This window comes from Barbatula barbatula, assembly GCF_947034865.1.
Source record: "Barbatula barbatula genome assembly, chromosome: 23".
Lineage (NCBI taxonomy): Eukaryota > Metazoa > Chordata > Actinopteri > Cypriniformes > Nemacheilidae > Barbatula > Barbatula barbatula.
In genome coordinates, this window is record NC_136786.1 from 17,044,078 (window position 1) to 17,064,881 (window position 20,804).

Sequence of the window (20,804 nt, forward strand, 5' to 3'; positions counted from 1 at the left end):
TATGCATAGTTTGATTTAGATTGAATGTTTCTTAGTAAACATGGTAGTAGGAGTTGGTTAAAGGATTAGAGCATTGCATACCGTTGGACCTCTTTGCCCTCTTGGACCGGCTTTTCCTGCCAAACCCTTTGAAAAGAAATGAAAAATGAATTATTGAGCTAATTCAATAGCTGTACACAGCAAATTGCTGCAATTGTCAAAGTTATTTTCTCCATGATGAGATGTCAGTGCGTATAAGGGAAAACAAGCATACCATCCCTTAGGATCTCTGGGTGCCACAGTGATATTTGTTTTTAGATGAGATGTGGGTTTATTAGAAACACAAAAACCACTGGCAACTGTTAGAACTAAACACTTGGAAAAATGTAAGCTAACTTGAAATTTTGTTAGGAATATATACAATCCTGAGAGATGCTTTTGTAGATGTTGTATTTGACAAAAGAAGGTTGTATTTTAAGATTCTGACTGAAGTAATTGAGAAGTCTCTCATGAGGGGGAATAGTCGTTTTTTTCTCATCTGTAGTCAGCATGCTTTACTCATTTCAAGTAGCATAGGGGTTTGGTAAGCTCAATGCATGTGGTGCCATAATGGGTTTTTGCAGGATATCTAAACTGGATGCCAAAATGTAGTTTAGTTTCCATCCGGTGTTGGAAAAGACTGAATTGCTGTAGCGTACTTGGAATTGCAGCTGTATTTATAAGGTTTACCATTGTTGGGGGGTCACTTTATACAGTAGGGGGGGGGGGGGGTACACTTTTCAATATGAACTAAAACTGTATTGTTAATTTACAGCTCAATTTCAATTACAACTAAAATTGTTTTGGAAAATGTATAAAGTTAAAATTGTATTTAAAATCATTTGAAAAATATCTATACGTTAGGTGTAGATAATATATGAAATCTATAAAGTATTATATAAAAGTAAATATTAGCTGATATGTAAAGTTAAATATAAGTGAAAAGGTAAATAGTTTAATCGTTCTTAGTTTAATTTGGCTTTCATTGACCATTGTCACATTATTTAGTTCTCACAACATTATACAAAGTATAGAAGAGAAGAGTTTTAACCTGGATATTCTGTTCATGGAGATCTAATGCAGGGTTATTTAGGTGTTCCATTAATGGGGTTTGTTGAGCAGTTATTGATTCTTTGCAGATGTCTACAGCAAGTCAAGGCTGGGCTACATAGCGTTTGTTTATGTTGTTACTGCTGAGAACGTCTATAAGCTGATTTAAAACCTTGCTGCATTAGTTCATGCTGTCTGTGCCGACAAAAATAACTCGAACGCACCTGACGTCATAAACAAGACTTAACAGCCTGTAAATGTGCACAACCCAGGAGGAGATAAATACAGCAATAAACCCATGTGAACGCAAAGTCAACTTTTAAGGTAAAAGTAATCGTGACTGTAGACTATATCACAAGTAGATCTTTCACCTGATGTACTCAAACGCCGGCTTGACTTGGTGAACGTGAATAATATTCCAGATGAACGATCAATGTGGAATCGCCGTCAACACAATCGCTTCTGCATCTTTTGTTGTGACTTATTGATTTGAGTCCATGTTTTTGTACAGAGTCATCATACAAATCCTTTCATAAAAGGAATCCATCAGCCCTTTACTTGTGTTTGTTATAATGCCGCGCACACTTGGAAGAATCCATCTTACCCTGGTTCCTTTCTCTCCGTTGGCTCCTGGGAATCCGGGGAAACCGGTCGAACCCTGCGAATCAAAAGCAAAGACTTATGGGAGGAAACGAAGGCGTGCAGGACTTGCATATTAATGAACGATGAACTCCAGAGTCCCAACTCTCCTACCGATTCTGACAGTTAAATGCCATTACAATATGTTAGCATTAGCGTTGTTGAATGTCCTACGCCGCCGGAGTTTTAAACAGCTTTGAGACTTTGTGTCCCTGTTGTTGGCAAGCTTTTATTATTAGAATAATTCAGCAGCACAAAGCTAGCCTTCGAAAGTGTATGATAGATCCCAACAATGTGGTTCTCGATTAGTAGCTAACCGCAGGGGAGCTTTGGGAATCTTTCCTAGGAAGAAGGTCTGGGAAGACAATTCAACAGAAACACTAGAGAGACTCCGGATCCAAACAAACTCGCAGCTGTCAGATAAACAACCAAACAGACGATTAAGAGTCACCGCCGAAGAGTCTTACTCGGCACTCACTCACTTTCACTTTTTTCTCTCCCTTTCTGAATCCAGTAAATTAAAAAGAGCTTACCGGTGTTTCTCAATCCTGGCAGCAATATAAGCATTGGAGAAAGAAAATCAATACACTGTTTTACACATTCATTTTAAAGCCAGACCACCGGGCCGGGCCGGTTGATTTACCACAAAGGATGTTATGAAACTCTAAAGGTGAAATAGCGACGGATAGGTAATCCCATATGCCACAACTCTGAATCAAGTAACCACTCAGACGGTGATGGCTGGCTTTAAAAAGTGCACTTCATGATAATTTGAGAGTTGGCAGTCTTGTCGAATCCATCACTGACCAACAGGGAGATGATGGGATGTCAAAGTGCTTGTAATCACATCACTCGTCTATCGTTCCTTAATCCTGCTAAATAGAAGCTGGGATTGTAAATCTAACCCCGATTCAGCACGTCTGCTAGAAATGGGCTTTGTTCCAACCAATCCAAGAGAAGCTTTAAAGAAATGAATATTCTGACATCATTTACTCCCCCTCTTGTGTTTTAAACCCGTATGACTTTTCTGCAGAACACGAATGAAGATTGAAAAACCCATCCACTTCCATTGGTTGTGTGTCCATGCAGTGAAGGGGTTATTTGCTTCACAACATCTTCTTTTGTGTTCTTCAGAAAAAAAGAAAGTCATACAGGTTTAAAATGACGAGAGGGTGAGTAAATGATGGCAGAATTATAACGTTTTGGGTAAACTATCACTTTAAATGTGAAGTAAATGTGAAATCTGCAATATCTGTGTCTCTACCAGTCGCAGGAAACATCCCTTTCCGTTTTCAAACAAGCGTTCTCAAGCACTTGAAATCAACCTACAATGGCTAAAATAAAGTTTTACACAAATATTTGAAAGTACAATAAACACATCACCTTCATTTATATATTGATTTTATCAGTGCATGGCTGCACGCATGGAATCAACAGCCTGATCTCAAGCATTTTTAACAATTTTACAAGATTTCACCATTCTTGAATTTTTTATATAAGTGTATGTTTTTGTACAATTCATAAAAAAAACTTAGTCATACAGATTAATGCGACCTAGCCAACAAGTAGAATTGAAACCAGTTGTTTCTGTGAGATCAGGGTGTTACCAAGGAAAGAGTGAGGTTATCATGAGGATCTGGACTTGTTGGAATCATACCAATGACTGGCTGAGCTACAGGAACTCACGCTGACATACAGAAATACGCATGAACTTGAACCAGAAATGTTTACCAAACAAACTTAAAATCCTTCAGCGATACTAACACAGCCCAAGCTAAGCTAAGCAAATCGCTGCTGTCCGAAACCTCAAAAAAAGCCACATTTTCTGTTTTTCCGAAAATGGAAAAAACACTTTTTAATCGATTAAATACTATGTTGTTAAAGTTTACATATCTTTTTAAAAACCTTTTATTGGTTAGAAATTGGCTTGAAAACACTGGTCGCCAACTGATGCTGTTTTTGAAAAAACACAAGCATCTCTACTCAGAGATGTTCCTGTAGCTTGCGTGACCAGCATCCCCAACAGCGGTGGGAACAATCTTGACATAAGTTGTCCATAATAAAAAAGCCTTGCTCACTGTACCATGCATAATTCATTTTCAGGAGGGCATTAGTTCATGCTAATGAGAGGAGTTGTTGTCTTGCTCGTAAGTGAAAGCATGGTGATGCAGGTACAGGTGTCATGTTTAATACAAGTGCGTACCTTTGGCCCTTGACGTCCCGGATAGCCAGGCAATCCCGGTACGCCGAGTTTGCCCTGGTGAAAAACAATCCAAGCATCATTAGCACATCTTTGGACAATCAATTATTATTCAAAACACAAGGTCCAGATCTCTTCCCCGTACGCTAATGAAAGTAAACCATAATCAACGGATACCCACCTTTTCTCCAGCAGGGCCTAAGGGGCCAGATTCACCGTTGGGGCCTGAGCGGCCTTTTGGGCCCTCCGGTCCGTCCTCACCCCTGGGGCCGGCCAATCCGAGCTCACCCTGAACACACACAGAAGACCAGCTAATCAGAGACGCTTTAAATGATCCATTACATTAGATTTACATTACCTTTAGTCATTTAGCAGACGCTTTTATCCAAAGCGACTTACTAAGAGTTCAGGGAGCAATAAGCGATATGTCATAGAAAGAGCAATAGCACATTAGGTGCTAATACAAAGTTACTAGTTTCAACAAAGCTAGACCACTACCTGTTGAGAGAAGAGGGTTACTGTATTTTTATTTTATCCACGCATTAAAATTAGCATGGGATGGAAGCCAAAGTGTCTGAACGTTGTTTATTTACCCTGTCACCTTTAAGACCCATGTCTCCCTTGAAACCTGGGAAACCGTCCTCACCCTGAAAAGCAGAATGAGAGAAAATGGTTTAATTAACAAAGACATCAGGGAAAACTTGTGGAGGAGATGAAGGTGTTATGCATATAAATACAGCATCTCGGCAGTTCTTTACAGAGTTGTACTACACTCCCCCCTGGTGGAAATAATGCAGCATTGCATTCAAGAATGTAACAAGTATGCATAGCAACTAATAAAATGAAGGTGACTAAGACACAGCTAACTAAAAGCGTTTTTTGTATTTCATAACATTTTGTGTGTCACTCTGATATTTTCTATTCCTAATTTTCTTGCATATGTTTGTACGCATAATGTAATTTGTGGTACCCTCCAGTCACTCTTAATATGAGTTATTTGGGCGCAGCTAGCCCACTCAAGATGGCACTCGAACATCAATTCCACCGTAAAACATCGCATGTCATTTTCAAGCTAATTACATTTATATTTGTAATCAGCCTGATTAGCAATCCTTTCAAAAAGAGTTGATGGCTTGCACAAAAGAACGCTGCGACACAATCGAAGGTTACGGAGTGATTTTGAGTAGGTAATAAGTGTTGCGATCACTCAGCCTCTCTGCATGATTAAACAGCACTTGGTGTGGTGTGATGTACAAGTGGAGGATTGTGGACACTTCAGTGCATTTCAGCGCTCGCTGTGACCTGCCATTATAGTCAAGTAGCTAATAACATCTAGCTGATGGATCTGGTGTCGATGTACACGCACCTTCTCTCCTTTGCCTCCCTTTAGACCGCGAACGCCATCTGCGCCCTGTGAGACAGAAGGTATGTGGTCAGTCAAAGATCTGCACTTCACGCCAACACATCTTAATCCAACACACAAACTGCTTTACCTTCACACCGCGAGGGCCGGGATAGCCGATGGGCCCTTGGGGACCAAGTTGTCCCTGGGAATGACAACAGGAGAATTTAACTAAACGAGGAACTAACAGTTTTTTTTAAGTACGAGATAAAAATTTGTGTAGAATGACAAGAAATATAACAGTAGGTACTGTTTGCTCACCAAAGCTCCTTTCTCTCCGGGTGGACCCTCTTTTCCTGGATGTCCCTGTAGAAAGAAGGTGATTTAATTCTGGTGTTTGTCAGGCGAGTGACAGGAGTGTGTGATTTTCGCTGTGGTGTTTTTGTTATTTGCTCAGTCAAGACTTTGACTAACAAATGTTGCCTGTGATGAAAATGGTTTATATGTCTATGGTGTTTTTAATATGAGCACCACCAAAGACAGTCTCAAAACCGTGGTTAGAAACCACCTCTATTTTCTACATCACAAACATGTCGCAAACCATTCACGTCGCACAGATGACGCATAATTATTGACCATCTACGCAAATGAAGCTAAGATACAGTTAGGTAAAACATTTTAATATGTATTTTTAATATCAAAGATGGCTCTTACAGGGGGACTTTAAGATGATATTTCAATGGCTTGTATTTAATATTTATTCTATACACTTTACCGAAAGGGGGAATGTAACTGGACTCAAACTTTTAAAAGAACACAACACAGCAAAAAATATCAAAATGTGCAAACCACCACAGAACAGTTCGGAGTTTTACAGAAACTGTTAAAATAAAGGTAGACATCTGTTTTTCTGATGAGAGCTTTCCTATGCACACATCTCTTTTATGATGCCTAAATACTATCATTAACTTACAGCTATACTATCATCAGTTTGTGTGAAATGTGTATGAGGGCAGATGGCAGGTTGAGGCTGTTGTAATGGTATTCTGTCTCCTGTACTCATCATTCTGCAACAATACTGGGCCAGAGACGTTTTCATTTAAGAACGTGTCTCAGTCTAATGGTAATATATAATTTTGTGGAGCTGTGAAGTGAGATCTTATGCTTACAGGTGGTCCATCAGCGCCAGGCAATCCAGGCAAACCGGATCTCCCATGAGGACCCTACAAAGAGAAATAAAAATCATTTTGATGCGTTTAAATGAAAAAGGACATACACGATAACATAAATGTCACAACTTTGATATAAATCTGTGCTTATTTAATGAGAAAAAGGTGACATTGTGTAATTATTTTATAACTGTGACTTCAAATGCATATTTATGTCAGGCCTTCTTCTGTTTCAAAAGAATTACGCTTTGAGTGAATGCATAATAATGAAGGCTATGACAGGCTTACTTTCTCTCCGGGCGGTCCGATGGGACCCTGTGGACCTGGAAGACCCTATACAACAAAAAAAGACAGAAAATCTCAGGCTTTGTTGCCATGGCAGCAGGGCAGGGGGAGATACAGGGGTAGGCTAAGGTAGAGAGCAGCCCATAACCGATGACACACACCCAATAATGGACTTATTGTACTGTTACTGTATGCACAGTGTGTGTGTGTGTGTGTATTGGCAGGGTCACTAGTATTTGCACAGCGTGCTTGAGTGTGTGTGCATATGTATGTTTACTATGTGTGTATTTACAGCGGCTGGTCCAGTGTATTTGTATATGGAACTGTGTGTGTGAGGAAATCTGAGCTCGCTGATTTGACCGCTGCAGGTTGGGCTTTATGAATGAGATGCTTTCTGTTGCCCACTTCCTCTAGTGAGACCAGGAGAGACTTAAAAAAGTACAACCAATATATGGCAAATGGACCGGCCAATCCAAAGGCAACCAACCGGTATCACGCACATAGGAAAGTACATTCAAACTACATAAAAACAAGCAAGCCTACATATTCGGCCTAAATGTTTTTTCGAGTGTTTGTACTTACTTGTGTTCCTGGGATTCCCTGTTGTCCCGGGGGACCAGGTTCTCCTTGGGGTCCCTATACATCACAGACAAATGAAATGTGTCAACCCAGAACATGTCAAATCACTGACAACGTTGTCGCAGATCTATGAGTTGACATGCGGTAGTTGACATCTGATCTCTTTGGCATAAATGCGACCATAATGCAACAAACAAAATGCATCGGGCTGTGAGAAGCTCTCTTACCATATTTCCTTTGGGGCCATGCGGACCATCGACACCAGCGATTCCCTGCAAAAATCAATGGTCAGTGATTAAAAAGAAAGCCATGAGCATTAGAAGACCAAGTTATACTGAAAATCACTTACAGGCTGCCCGGGTGGCCCGGGGGGCCCTCTAGGACCAAGAAGACCACGGGGGCCCTGAGAAAAGAGATCAGGGTTCATATTAAACAATGCAAATATACTCATCAGAATTTCGAAATGAATCATAAATAGGATATCTAGTTATGGTCTGCCCCCTAGTGGCACATTAGACATAAAATCACTGCTTTTTAACTAAATTATCATTATTACGTGTGAGATACACTTACACTCTCACCAGCCAGACCTCTAGGTCCGATCTCTCCATCTTCTCCCTGTAGTTGAGAAATAAAATGAACATAAAAAAATCACATAAAAATTATTACTTTTGCATTTTTGTTACTCGTTTGTTCGAGCGCTTACCCTTGGACCGTCTTCTCCAAGAGGTCCTGGGGGTCCAGCAGGACCAGTCTCACCCTGTTAAAGAAAGACAGAGTTACAATGCTCCAGAAGAGTTTATTGTTTGTTTTGGGGTCCTTATTATGACTATTATATGAATGGCAAGAAAATGATGGAATCAGCCTACAAAAGGAATACACGCACATGCTAAAATGACCTGAGAAGAGCCGGTTCAATTCTGTCAAAATATTAACACCTGTGAATATATATTTTTCTTATAATATTAGTTCTTCTGCTAACAGGCAGATTGTAGTCATCGAAGCATCGTTTGACATATTTTACAATATTTAAATCCATTTTTACATTTTCCCAAAAAGCAAATCAACATGATATTCTGCATGTTTAGCATCCTATTGTCACAATGTGCACTATAGGATAACAAATAAAGTGGCGAGTTTTGTGAATTTGAGAGAAATGTACTGTATGTGTCTAAATTATGATGAATTGTCATGAATGAAGATAATGGATTTGCATGTATTCAACTAGAATATGCTTCAATTTAATATAATGGCAGTAAATAAACAATGACAGTAAAGACTTGTTAACTTCCATCTGGAAAGCTGACAATATCATGACAGCCTAATTGTTTTTATTACAAAAGCTTGTGATGACAGTTGTTTCATAACATTGTACATTAGCTACAGCGAGCTAATATATGACTTGATTTCTTTAGTTTGTTTCCCAGTTTCCTAGGATCACTGTTTTTATTTGTGACACTGACCGTTCAGTGTTATGGCTTTATATGAACATGTGCTGGTGACACATTAAGACCAGCAGCAAAATGTGGACAAATGAATCACTTTAGGCTATATATTGCGCATAATAGTACCCCCTCTACACAACGGTGTTCATTCACTTCATCTCCCACAACGACAAGCTTCTGAAAGGTTCTCCTGAGTTCAGTGTGTGTTGACCACTCACCCGATGTCCCTTATCACCAGGTAGACCGGGAAGCCCGTCAAAACCTCTGTCGCCCTGTCAAGACCACGTAAAACATGAGTGCATTCATCTTACACAGTAGCTGATCAATTTTGCGGGGTCTCTGTGTTTTGTACCTTGGATCCTGACTCTCCAGGCATTCCACGGGCACCGTCGGCTCCGGCACGCCCCTGTCCAAAGGATAAAACAATTGAGAACCCTTATGCATGCTGCTAATAACCAGAAACAGAGTATCCTAAAAAAATTCAATCCATGAATTTGTCTGTTTGTCTCTGAGTTGCGAAGTATCATTGAAATGTCTGCTAGACTGTTTGGTATACAAAGTTTTCCGTTTTTTGTAAAAGTTCAAAAAACGTACCCTCTTGCCAGATTTTCCAATAGGCCCTGACGGGCCCTGCATACCCCTTGGACCCTGTCATATAAAGAGAAATCATTTTGATTGGTAGATATACAATTAGAAATTGACGAAATAAAGCGCCCTATCAGGCTATCATTTCTGCAATCTTACCTGATGACCAGGGTCTCCACTCTCTCCCTTCAGGCCAGGAGCACCTGGAAGACCCTGAAGATGATTGACACCAGAGAGATTACATCATCATCAGACACAACCGACTTAATGTGTGACATTTCTGCATTATATCAAAACAAACAGCAGGTGGCAATCTTTCTCAGTAAATACAATTCGTCTTCCAGAGACGTCCAGTGTCAACAGGTTTTGATTTGTTTTATGAAATATTGTTGTTATTTTGTGACTTGTAGTTATTTTAGAAGAATGTCATCTTCAAATGAATGCTTAAGTATGATGATTTGGAAATTGATGCTCTCTGAGCCAGACATATTTAGTATTTAGTTCATTTAAAAGATGATTTGAGCGTTCGAGTTTGTGTTTATTCCCTACAATCACACGAGGAATCATTTGGAAATTCAAGTCATTGAATCTGTCTGCTTTCAAATGACACATCTAAGGATTCACAACAGTCTTCTTTATGAGATATGTATTATAACGATAAAAGCCTTAGCTTGTTTTATGCATGACAAACCCTTTTCTCATCTAGAATGCTTGTTTCTTGTATCTTTGCTATTAGTTTGTCATATCCGAGGAAGGTAATTTTCTGCATGAAAAGGTTTCGACTTGAGTTGACTGGCCGATCGTGCATCAACAGGTCTGGATGAAGGCAGCTAAGGGTCGAAGATCTTAAAACAGATCTTCTGGTTAATGATACACAACCGGAGATTACAAATGACTTCGCCTCTCCTCTCTTTAGCACAGCAGCGGGGGAAAAAATTGTTGGAGGTTTAATGTTGCATGTTAAAAATGCTCTGACATTGAGTTTTGCTTAATGATGAATCAGTGTATTAAACTAAACTGGTGCATTACATTTTTGTTCAGGTAAAGCGTCAGGACATTCGATGCCCAAACTGGGAGAGACTCTCACGGAGGTCACGGGGTAACTGAAACTCACCACTGGTCCTGATCTTCCAGTAAGACCCATTGGACCTGAGGGACCTCTCATGGCGAGCTGTGGACACAAATACAGAATCAAAACCATTGGACAAACATCTAATAGTCTAACTTTATTTTCGGTGGACATCTTCTGTCTTTATGAGAGGGTGGGGTAGTGTCCGCATTTGTCAAGGACAGATCGAGGCCCTCGCGCTAATCCGCAACACCTGTCGGGGTCGTCCTTCTTCGGGTCGTGAACTTAAGTATTTTTAACGGTCTCCCCGTGTGAGTCAAAGGACACTCAGCAGCTCCGTTTCACTCTTGTTTTAGCGCAAACAAGGCCGGACTAAATCCCCTCCCCGCCCTTTGACCTCCCGTCTCATCTCTTCCCTTCAACCGGGGAAGAGTCCGTCACCTCCCCCTCAGTAAACAGTTGGGTGAAGCTCTGGGGTCGTTTGGCCCGTTGCTTGAGCTTGCTTTGGCTCGTGTCGTATACTCACCCGGGCTTGTGAGAGAATGGCCTGAGCCTGGGCCTCTTGAGCGGACACCACTGGACCTTTTTCACTATCGCCGCCGAAACGGAACTGTGCAACACAAACGCACAATGAGAAACATTTCGTACGATGCTATACTGTAGTGTGCTATACTTGTAACTTAAAGGAATAGCTCAACCAAAAATGAAAAATCTGTCATCATTTACTCACCCTCGGGTTTCAAACCTGTATGAATGTCTTTGTTCCAATGAACACAGAGAAAGATATTTGGAAGAATTTTAGCAATTTTCAATTCTGGGACATCACAGACTACCATAGTAGGAAAGAAATATTATATTTTTGTGTTCTTTTGAACACGTAATGAGATATTTTGAAGAAAGTAGGAAAACAAAGAGTTCCTGGCGCACCTTTGACTACCATTTTATGTTTCCCACTATGGTAGTCAGTGATGTCCCGTATCTGAAAAGTGCTAACATTCTTCAAAATATCTTTCTTTGTATTTATCGGAACAACAGGTATGAAATTACACGAGCATTTTTGGACGAACCGTCACTTTAATTGGTGAAGCATTGCATTTATTGATCCACAGGAAACCCATATACTTGTCTATGTAATATGAATGCATCTGACAAATGCAAATGAAAATGTGCGATACACTATAGTATATTACAGTATATTTTAGTATATCATAGTACAGTGGTGTACTTCAAAATATATTTCCAACCTTAAAAATATATCATTGAATGATTTTCTTCTTGTCTGTAATGTCTCTTGTAGTACACAATAGTCGTAAAATCCAATAAAGTAAGCTGTTTACTGTTTGTTAGATTGGCACGTAAAGATATTCAAGCGGTTTAGGGGTCTTACTGGCAACATCAGCATAGTACCAGGGGGGCCTGGCATACCATCTGCTCCGGGAAGACCGGCTCGGCCGGGAGGACCCTGCGGAAGCACAAAGAGAGAAATGATATAATTCAGAAACTTTCTTGACTTGACAACACCCAGGTACGAGAATGCCAGGAGGGAGGGAGATCAAAGGCTGGCAAAGAGTCTAGAATAGAGAGAGCGAGAGAAAGATAGACCCATCCCTATTTTAAATATACTATGGATTTTGGATCATAAGGTAAGTACTACTGTTACAATCAATGTAACAGTAAAAAATGTTTTTATGATTTACTGTTTTCTACATAAAAGCCTCCTACATAACACGAACATTCATAACCTTGATATCTTTAATATTGATTGTGTAAGGCCATGAGATTGAAATCATAGTCAAATGAATTCATGTTTGAAACCAAACTTTGATGCTCATTATCTCAGAATTATTCTTATTTTAAATACTGTTAATATAACACGTATATAAAGTCTTTTTTAGTCTTTTTCTTAATATTTGACCATGTATTTGCAATTTAGTTTAAAAGCCTTTTATACACTATCACCTCTCTTTATTAATAGCTATACCATCCTATTAGGTTTACCGAGAGGGATATTGTGCAGCAAGATGTTTGATAGTTTCATCATTAGCATCCTTGTGCGCACGTATTTGTTTATGCAGACGGGCAATATCCACAAAACAAACCTAACATCAGAGTGCCAGACAGACTGTGGAGTGGGTGTGAGACTTTCTAATGATAATTATCCTCAAACAGTTCGAGGCAAAAGACCTTTTCTGCAAGGGTGGATGTCTTTTGCCTACATCCACGGATTCAGATATGTGCCGCGTTTCATTTCAACTATATATTTGATATGTTGAAAAACTACCATTCATTCTTCTGTACTTGTATTGCTCTCAGTATATATTTCCTAAAGTGTGTTTGATTGATGGATAGTAGGCTTCACAAGTTATTTAACAGGCTTCCTTCAGCTTTACATCTTAAGCCTATTAACCAGGGCTGTAAAAGACGAGTGAAGACTTCACAAAACTTGTAATAAAGAAAGTTACAAGCAGGAAATAGACACTTAACTTGAACTAAAGCCTGTGGAATGGATAGACAACAATAAATTCTCACCCTGTCACCTGAATCTCCAGCAGGACCAGGGGGGCCTAGCAAACCTGGAGGACCTGGTAGACCCTACAGACACAAAGCAAATTGAAGTTCAATTGCAGGTCTTTTTTCAAGATTATGCCTTATGATACTAATTCAGAAGTTATTGTTAAATATAGTAACTCACGGCAGGGCCATGTGGTCCGGAAGGCCCCTCAATAAGCATTCCCTATGAAAAATAAACAAACATCATTAAACCTATATAAATACATATCTGCTATGAAAGCTAAAAGACATTGTTGCAACAAAAATCCAGTTTGGATTTCACTGGTATTGATGATGAGGATTGTGACGGCTTGTCTCTGACCCACCGGCTCAATAACGGCAGGCTCTCCCTTTTCTCCTTTCTGTCCCAGAACAGCACCTCCTCCCACCTGGAAACATAGAGGAACATGAGACGAGACGGACAAACAGGTGATCTATCTAGAGGAAAGGTAAACGAATCTACAAGAAAACTATCATTGTTAGTGGTGGTGCAGCGTGTGCGAGCTGTGAACTGTCAAGCAACCAAGTACACTATGTGATTGTTGTCAGACCCTCGAACCTGGGATAAGATGGCTAATGGTACGCTGAAATCTTGTATGTGGAAGAATGAGCCTCTTTAGGGGAAGGAGGAGGAGAAGGGTGTGTTTGTGCAGACAGCTGAGTCTGTGGTATGGGGTAATTGCCGTGTCCCCGGGGCAACCCCCTGAGATAAGGCGCTGACAGTCAGGGAGTTCAAATCGCAGAAGATCTCAGGTATGAGTGTGTCCGTGTAAAGATCTATGTGTATGTATGTGAGCGTTATATGAATGAGAGGAAGGGAAAAAGGTGATTTACTGAAACTCATCAGAGAGGGAGCCAATATACAGAGAGAAGAGATGCACAGGTGTGTACAGTATGTTTTAAAACATGCCGATGACAAGACACAGTTCATCCAAAATTGTAAATTCTATCAGCATTTATCCACCCATGCAAATAAATGATGACGAAATATACATTTTCGAGTCATTTACCATAAACCAACCCACTGAAGAAATCAAACAACAAGATGGACCCCCATGCAGAATGGTGCGCTATAAAGTCAAGGATGCATGACCAAGAGTCCTAGCACAGCCCTCCCGGATCTCGGGACTTACTTCCGACCTCACTTCGGTTTCGTCTATGTCGGTTTCCGCAGCGACCCCCGGCCCGAAAATGTCCTCATAGGTGGCCGTGGGGTTCGGAGCGACCTGGCCGAACTCATCGTATGCTCCGTACTCATACTGATTTTTGTTAAGCCCAGTCACATCATATTCTTTAAGATCATACTCCTTAAAGTCGTAGGCATCCCCTCCAACGGGCTCGGCGGTGCCACTGGGCATCACAGGCTCTGGAGCAGCCGTCGGGTCCAGAGCAGCCTCGGGCACATCAGTGACCAAGTCACTGTAAACCTCCTCTTCCTCAGCCTTATTTTAACCAAATAATGCAGCGGGAGGAGGAAGGTTTGAGCAACGGGGGAGAAATGAATGTTAGTTTAAGCTGTTAAAGCAAATACTAACGTGTTTATGTTCTAAAGCAGTGCAAATGAATACAGCATAACACAGGGATAGTTCACCCACAAATGAGAATTTTGGCATTATTTATTTGCCAGACTGTCATTTATGACCATTTTTGTTTGGGAGTATAAAATAACAAGAGAACTTTGGTAACTGAATCACATTCACCTCTATTGTATGGACACAAAACCCAATGGGTATCGCCATTGTTCAGTTACCAATATTCTTTAAAATGATCTTATTTGGTGTTCTACGGAACAAAGTCATACAGGTTTAAATTGAAAAGAGGATGAGTAAATGATGACAACATTTTTATTTTTGGGTGAACTATCCATTTTAAAAAGCACTTTAACATTGGGCAGTAAAAAGGTAACGCTTTTTTGTCCCGCTGAGAGGAAATATTTGGGAATATATAATAAATACCCTTATGAATATGTTTTGCCAAATTTTCTACAATGTTCTATTATAAGAGGGACATTTAAAAGCGTTAACTTATTGATTATAAAAGCATTATTTATTAATAACTCATTAGGTGTGCATCTAAATTGCAGTCTATGATGATATCTGTCCTTTTCTACGATAAACATAATGTGAAATGAATTATGTTTAAAGGGTAAAAACAAGGCAGATAAGTCTGAAATCACACTAGAAGGTTTTATAATTGCTCAAACTATTGCGCCCATGATGTGATCAAATGCAAGATACAGTAACAGTTGTAAAATGTAAAATACAAAGTACGTGGACATGTTACCGAACTGCATGCATTTGAAAAATTGCAATATTTAAACACACCTACAAAAGCAGTCATTACCGAATTTTATCAGGGAAAACACCACTAATACTCCACTAACATTTGCACTATAAATGCATTGAAAGAGTTCAATTCTGTTGACTAGCTCTGTTGCATCCAACAGTGTCTGAATATCAACATATAAATGCATTTACGTCAGCTTGCTTAGGGAACTGTAGGTAATGGGATACGTGATCTTTCAGGTTATGGTTGGGGCTACAAAATGAGAATCCTGTTTTTTCAAAATCGTATTTTCTTATCTTCGTAGTTAAGTTTTCTCAAATGTAACCCTAACCATCACTGAAAAAACAACAGTAAGCTGATATCAATGGCATGACAACCCAATTGAGAAATGATTATATACAGGAACTGACCAATTATAAAACATGGTGTGAGTTTCACGCACAATTTCGTCTTTACGTTGTTCAATAATCTTTGGCATCAAGCAGTTCCCTTGAAATGACAAGAACAATTGCTTCTGTTTTGCTTTTGAATTGTTGTGCCTTTGTCATTTCATATCATATACTCCCTTCTCCAGAAATCTTTCTTCTCCCAGTGGTAACCCACACTTTTTGAGACCCTCGCCCCACCACACACTGTCACAAGAAAATCAAATAATTACCTGGTTGGGTCCAGAAGTTGAGACCGGGGTTTTGGTATCATCTACCGTTCCGTAGTCAATTTCACTGTCTGTATAGAACTCCCCATCTACATTGTTAGGCTACAGCAGTTCACAGTGAGAGGAGGAGGAGAAGAAGAAAATAAGAAAGTAGGAATTAACTAAGAGTGAATTAGGAATTCCACAAGAGCAATAGGATCGAACCGCTTGGATAGACTGCATCTCTGTTCAGTCTAGTGTAATGGAGAGAAGAGGACGGGCGGCGGGCTCAGACTATCATCAGAGATTTCCCTCATTGAAAGAGAGATCTTGATGGGTTCTCATCTGAACTAATCTCGTACATTTACCCCTAGAATGGCTTTTCTCCCTGATGTCGCCGGCAGGTATCCGAATCTCTTCTTAGTAGCTAACTTTTTACTAGCCGCTGTCTGCTTTGGTTGCTGGTACTTATAGGGTTTGGGAACAAATTTGGGGGACTTTTTTGTTCTCTTCGTTGTCCTGGAGAGACTACGTCTCACCCTCTGGAAAAAGGTTAAGGTGAAGGCAAAATAGAAATCAAACACATCAAAACATTCAAGACATTTGACCAATAAAATCGGTTTCTTATTCTTTACTAAACTACATTAGATTCAGGATAACTTTACATGTATGATGTATATTTAATATAACATAGAATTATATAATATATATATATATATAACAAATAAAATATCTATAATACTATGAGATTATGCTATTAATCCCATTATGTCAGAGATTACGTATTTTTGTAGGCTAATCCGGAAGCCCCGCGCTGGTTCCCTCAACATTTTCCCATAGACTTTTGAAAGATCGCTCTGGGATTAAGAAAGGTTTATGATGTCCAGAAGTTTTGTCTATCAAAATAATCTTTATAAAATTAACACAACATGTGCTACTTTTGAAGCCGAAATACAATCGGCACGATGCTATTAACAGACTGCACTTAAGGTCCCTCGATATCAACGTCACCACCAAGTCTCCGACAACTCTTAAATAAAAATGTGTTCTCTGGTAAGTAATAACTCTGTGAATGAATCCACATCTATTATTTAAGAGATTAATGCCCATGTTGCATCATTTGTGAGATTTATATGCGCGACGTCTAACGTCCCCGCCAAAGGAAGTAGTCGCTTTTAGCAACTTGATAGCAACCAAAGTTTTTAAGACACGATAAGGCTTTAACAAAATCACAAGCGGGTTATAATTGGTGTGTTTTATGTCATAGATAAAATATTTAGAGGTTTTGTTTAACACAGACCTTTTTTCAGGCCATTTACCAAAAACCCATAGATTTTGGGGCGATGGAACCGGAAATCCTTAAATGCTAACTCGCATCCGGAGTTTGCATTAAAAAATACGTCATCTCGGAGGTCCTCGATAGACATCGACCTTACAAACACAACAACATGCAACACGACAAACACTACATGGGCAAAAGTACGTGAACCAATTTAACAATTTTAAGGTGCGTTAGGTGGCGTAATATCAATAATGTTGATTTACCGTTAAATAAACGTTAACTGAAATTGAACCCAACACATGATGTTCAACTTTTATACTTTTGCCCATTTTACACAGCACAAAGAAAGGGGAAGGGCCAAAGGATCCCATGACTGACAGCAAGATGTCACATGACAACACAAATGCATCACGTTTCCTGCATTTTACCTGGGGCTCAGAATATTCATCTGTGGCTGTGGGGGTCGCAGCATCATAATAATCATATAAATCACCATATTCAACAGGAGTAGCATACTGCACACAGAAAGAGGACAAGACAGAGGTTAATAAAGCGCGTCCGAAAAATATAGAGCTCTGAATGTAATCTACCCTTTGGGTCTATTACATACGGTACTCTGTGGTTCAGTTTTCCAATGTGTCAATATTGGATTTGTGACATTAGACTGTTGTTACGGTTAAAAAAAGTAAAATTAAAACGTCATAGTAAGCAAAAGGAATGACTAAAAAAGGCATTAAACATAAGCAAAACTAAAACATTTATAGAATTGATTACTTGGGTGAAAGGTACACAGCCAAATTACATTCATTACTTTAATATACAACACTTGATGTACGTATTCTATGAATGTGGGTTATAGAGACCAAATAAAAGGGCCCGGCACATCGCGGACAGTCGTGAAACTAAGATAAAAGCAAATGTGTGGCCTGAAATCCCCTAAAATATGTGCGTCTGTAAATTACTGTCTGCCTTTCAAAACAGGGCAGATTATAGACTCAGATCTACAGAAAGAGCTCCATCTACTTGAATAATTTCAAACACGTTTCAAAGTAACATAGCTATAAAACCTTAAGCGTCGGGTCAAAAAGAATTTTATATATATATATATATATATATATATATAACGCTAGACTTTTAAAGTTAATGACAGACTGTATGTAGAGTATACAGGCATAGTTTGTATCATATAGATACTTTGATGCCTATGAGCAGTTTAGCTTAGTGGTTCTCAACTAGTTTTATTTAGATTTCTGATTTTACGTTGGAAAATTTGTTTAATTTTCGAGTGATTTAAAATAATCGCAATTTTTTTCATTGTCTCACTCATTCACTTTTTAAAGGAATAGTTCACATTTGAAATGAAAATGCAGTCAGGATTTACCTCTTGTCATTTCAAACCTGTATGACTTTTTTTGCAGAACACAAAATAAGGTATTTTGAAGAATTTTGGTAACAGAAAACCGCTGGTCCTCATTGGCTTGCATTCATTTTGTGTCCATACAATGGAAGTCAAAGGGACCAATGGTTTTTGGATACCAACATTTTTCAAAATATCTTCTTTTGTGTTTTGCAGAAGAAGGAAAGTCACACAGGAATAAAATGTAAAAGTAAATGATGACAGAATATTCCTTTCCAAGTAGATAAGCTTTATTTTACTATCGCAAATGCAAGATTATCCGATTAGTATGTAGTTGCATTTAGCATTGTTAATGCTGCACCTGATCGCAATAAGAATCATTTCTAGATTGCAACACACTAGGTGAGAACCAGTGGTTTAATATAGAATACAATCTATTAATAAAAAAACAGATATTAACAAAGTGTTAGATTTTGTTATTTAAAGTCTGTTTCAAGAAACACGACCGACTATGTATTCATTCATCAATTGCGATCCTCTGTAATTAATGAATGAACAGTTTAAAAGCTTTTTTTGTGACAGTTTAATAGCCTCTTCCTCAAACAAAGGCCATAAGAAGAGCAGGAAGGCTGATAAAACACAGCATATGAGAGCTGATGATGTCATCATCTTGAGTAGGATACTATTCAGCCAGACAGTAATTTAGGCGTCTCAGCCACATGTTGGAGGTGACAAGACATGAGAAAGAGGTTTATTGACTTCTCACACAGGAAGACCTGCTTCCTGTTTCAGACGGGTGTAATGGGTAAAATCGTGTGGTTTTGGGCCATGGGGACTATTGTTGTCTATACGTTAAACGCACTTGACCCAAATGCATGAAATCTCCACATTTCATTAAATATCTACAAAAAAGAACGAGTAGGCATGGCCAGACATTTGAGTGATAGCATCCGAGCATAGCAGGAATGACCCTTTTCTCCGCTGGTCAGTGCAAGGGGCGATTATGTCCTGATGTCACACTAACCTCCTCTGGTTCTTGTGCTTGTATTGTGTCTTTGTGAGGTACGTCACAGTCTGGGATGTAGTGTTCACAGTAGTCGTAGGCCGCTTTGGGATCGGCCACAATCAGCAGTTGTTGGATGTCACCCTGGTGATGCAAGATAAAAAGAGACATGAGCTCAGTATAACAAAAACACTTTTATTGCCAAAACTGCTCCCAAATGGTGATAGATGTCATTCAAAACTATAACCTCTTCACCATGGTGTACATTTTTGTATATATTGTTGTTGGTAGCAATGTTCTATTAAGATTATTTTACTTTTTATGGTAAATATAATATTTCACAATAGCACGGCATGAATACCTAGCCATAATATGGCGGATTCTATTAGCAATACTAGAAGTGAATGAGACAATGCATCTTATCTTACTAAAGATATAAGAAAAATAATAACTATAACTATAACCGGAGTAAAATAAACAACCTATCAAAAATACATAAGCGATGGTTCAATTAAACGTGTCGCCCACAACCAATAGCATACGTATTGTCCAAAGTTTTAGGCCAGATGTCTCTAATAAACGATATGGATCTGTTCTTCCCTATGTGATGTGTAAAGTTATCCAGAAATCTGATAGACTACGGCTGGCGTAGAGAGCTAGACCTGTTTAAAAGCATTAGTATTAAAATTCCCACGTGACATTGCAGATGCCAATGAGGATGTGTTGGAACCTGAGGACACAGAGAGAGAAAAAAGAGAGACCATAATATCTAGCATCCACTGAAATATAACAGCAGGCTAGAACTTGTTTGGGGACAGTCCGTGTGTGCGTGTGTGTGTGTGTGTGTGTGTGTGTGTGTGTTTTATACTTCTCTCTGTAAACCAACTGTATAAACAAAATGCTCAGGTGTGCCCACAGTAAGACATGCGTTACCTCCTCATTTAATCCAAATACCATGTTGCATCCCAGAATGTCTTAATTTAGACTTCCAATTAAAACACAACAATAACTATTGCAGTTAACAAAATATTACAAACTACATTTGCTTTGCTAACATCGGCACCATTGCAACCATTAAATAGACCATTAAAGCATCGGTCCCAAAATGCAGGACTGCCATAAACAGAAAGATCAAGCCATTGGCAGATCATAAATGACAAATCAGATCATATTCAATGCGACTTACAAATGAGCTAAACAACGGAAAGCAATTGGAAAAAAATAAGTACAACAAAAAGCATAAGTGCAATAGAACTGGTCTTATATTGTATTACATCATTTGTCACCCGTGTGTCACAAACAACTCCCTGG

The 20,804-nt window shown here is 39.2% G+C and overlaps 1 protein-coding gene across 1 annotated transcript in view; it reads right to left on the reverse strand.

The window, feature by feature from the left end:
* Positions 1-20,804, reverse strand: part of col11a1a (collagen, type XI, alpha 1a) — a gene marked incomplete at its 5' end in the record, with an annotated part of 58,166 nt that overhangs the window by 25,821 nt on the left and 11,541 nt on the right. The window contains 29 exons of the mRNA XM_079447632.1: positions 82-126; positions 1,673-1,726; positions 3,911-3,964; positions 4,089-4,196; positions 4,501-4,554; positions 5,274-5,318; positions 5,401-5,454; positions 5,571-5,615; positions 6,419-6,472; positions 6,707-6,751; positions 7,286-7,339; positions 7,510-7,554; positions 7,632-7,685; positions 7,856-7,900; positions 7,989-8,042; positions 8,946-8,999; positions 9,080-9,133; positions 9,322-9,375; positions 9,472-9,525; positions 10,427-10,483; positions 10,908-10,991; positions 11,769-11,843; positions 12,911-12,973; positions 13,074-13,115; positions 13,258-13,320; positions 14,065-14,373; positions 15,876-15,974; positions 17,562-17,648; positions 19,509-19,637. Of these exons, the coding sequence (XP_079303758.1) occupies positions 82-126; positions 1,673-1,726; positions 3,911-3,964; positions 4,089-4,196; positions 4,501-4,554; positions 5,274-5,318; positions 5,401-5,454; positions 5,571-5,615; positions 6,419-6,472; positions 6,707-6,751; positions 7,286-7,339; positions 7,510-7,554; positions 7,632-7,685; positions 7,856-7,900; positions 7,989-8,042; positions 8,946-8,999; positions 9,080-9,133; positions 9,322-9,375; positions 9,472-9,525; positions 10,427-10,483; positions 10,908-10,991; positions 11,769-11,843; positions 12,911-12,973; positions 13,074-13,115; positions 13,258-13,320; positions 14,065-14,373; positions 15,876-15,974; positions 17,562-17,648; positions 19,509-19,637 (2,034 nt within the window). The remainder of the gene's footprint in view (positions 1-81; positions 127-1,672; positions 1,727-3,910; positions 3,965-4,088; positions 4,197-4,500; positions 4,555-5,273; positions 5,319-5,400; positions 5,455-5,570; positions 5,616-6,418; positions 6,473-6,706; positions 6,752-7,285; positions 7,340-7,509; positions 7,555-7,631; positions 7,686-7,855; positions 7,901-7,988; positions 8,043-8,945; positions 9,000-9,079; positions 9,134-9,321; positions 9,376-9,471; positions 9,526-10,426; positions 10,484-10,907; positions 10,992-11,768; positions 11,844-12,910; positions 12,974-13,073; positions 13,116-13,257; positions 13,321-14,064; positions 14,374-15,875; positions 15,975-17,561; positions 17,649-19,508; positions 19,638-20,804) is intronic.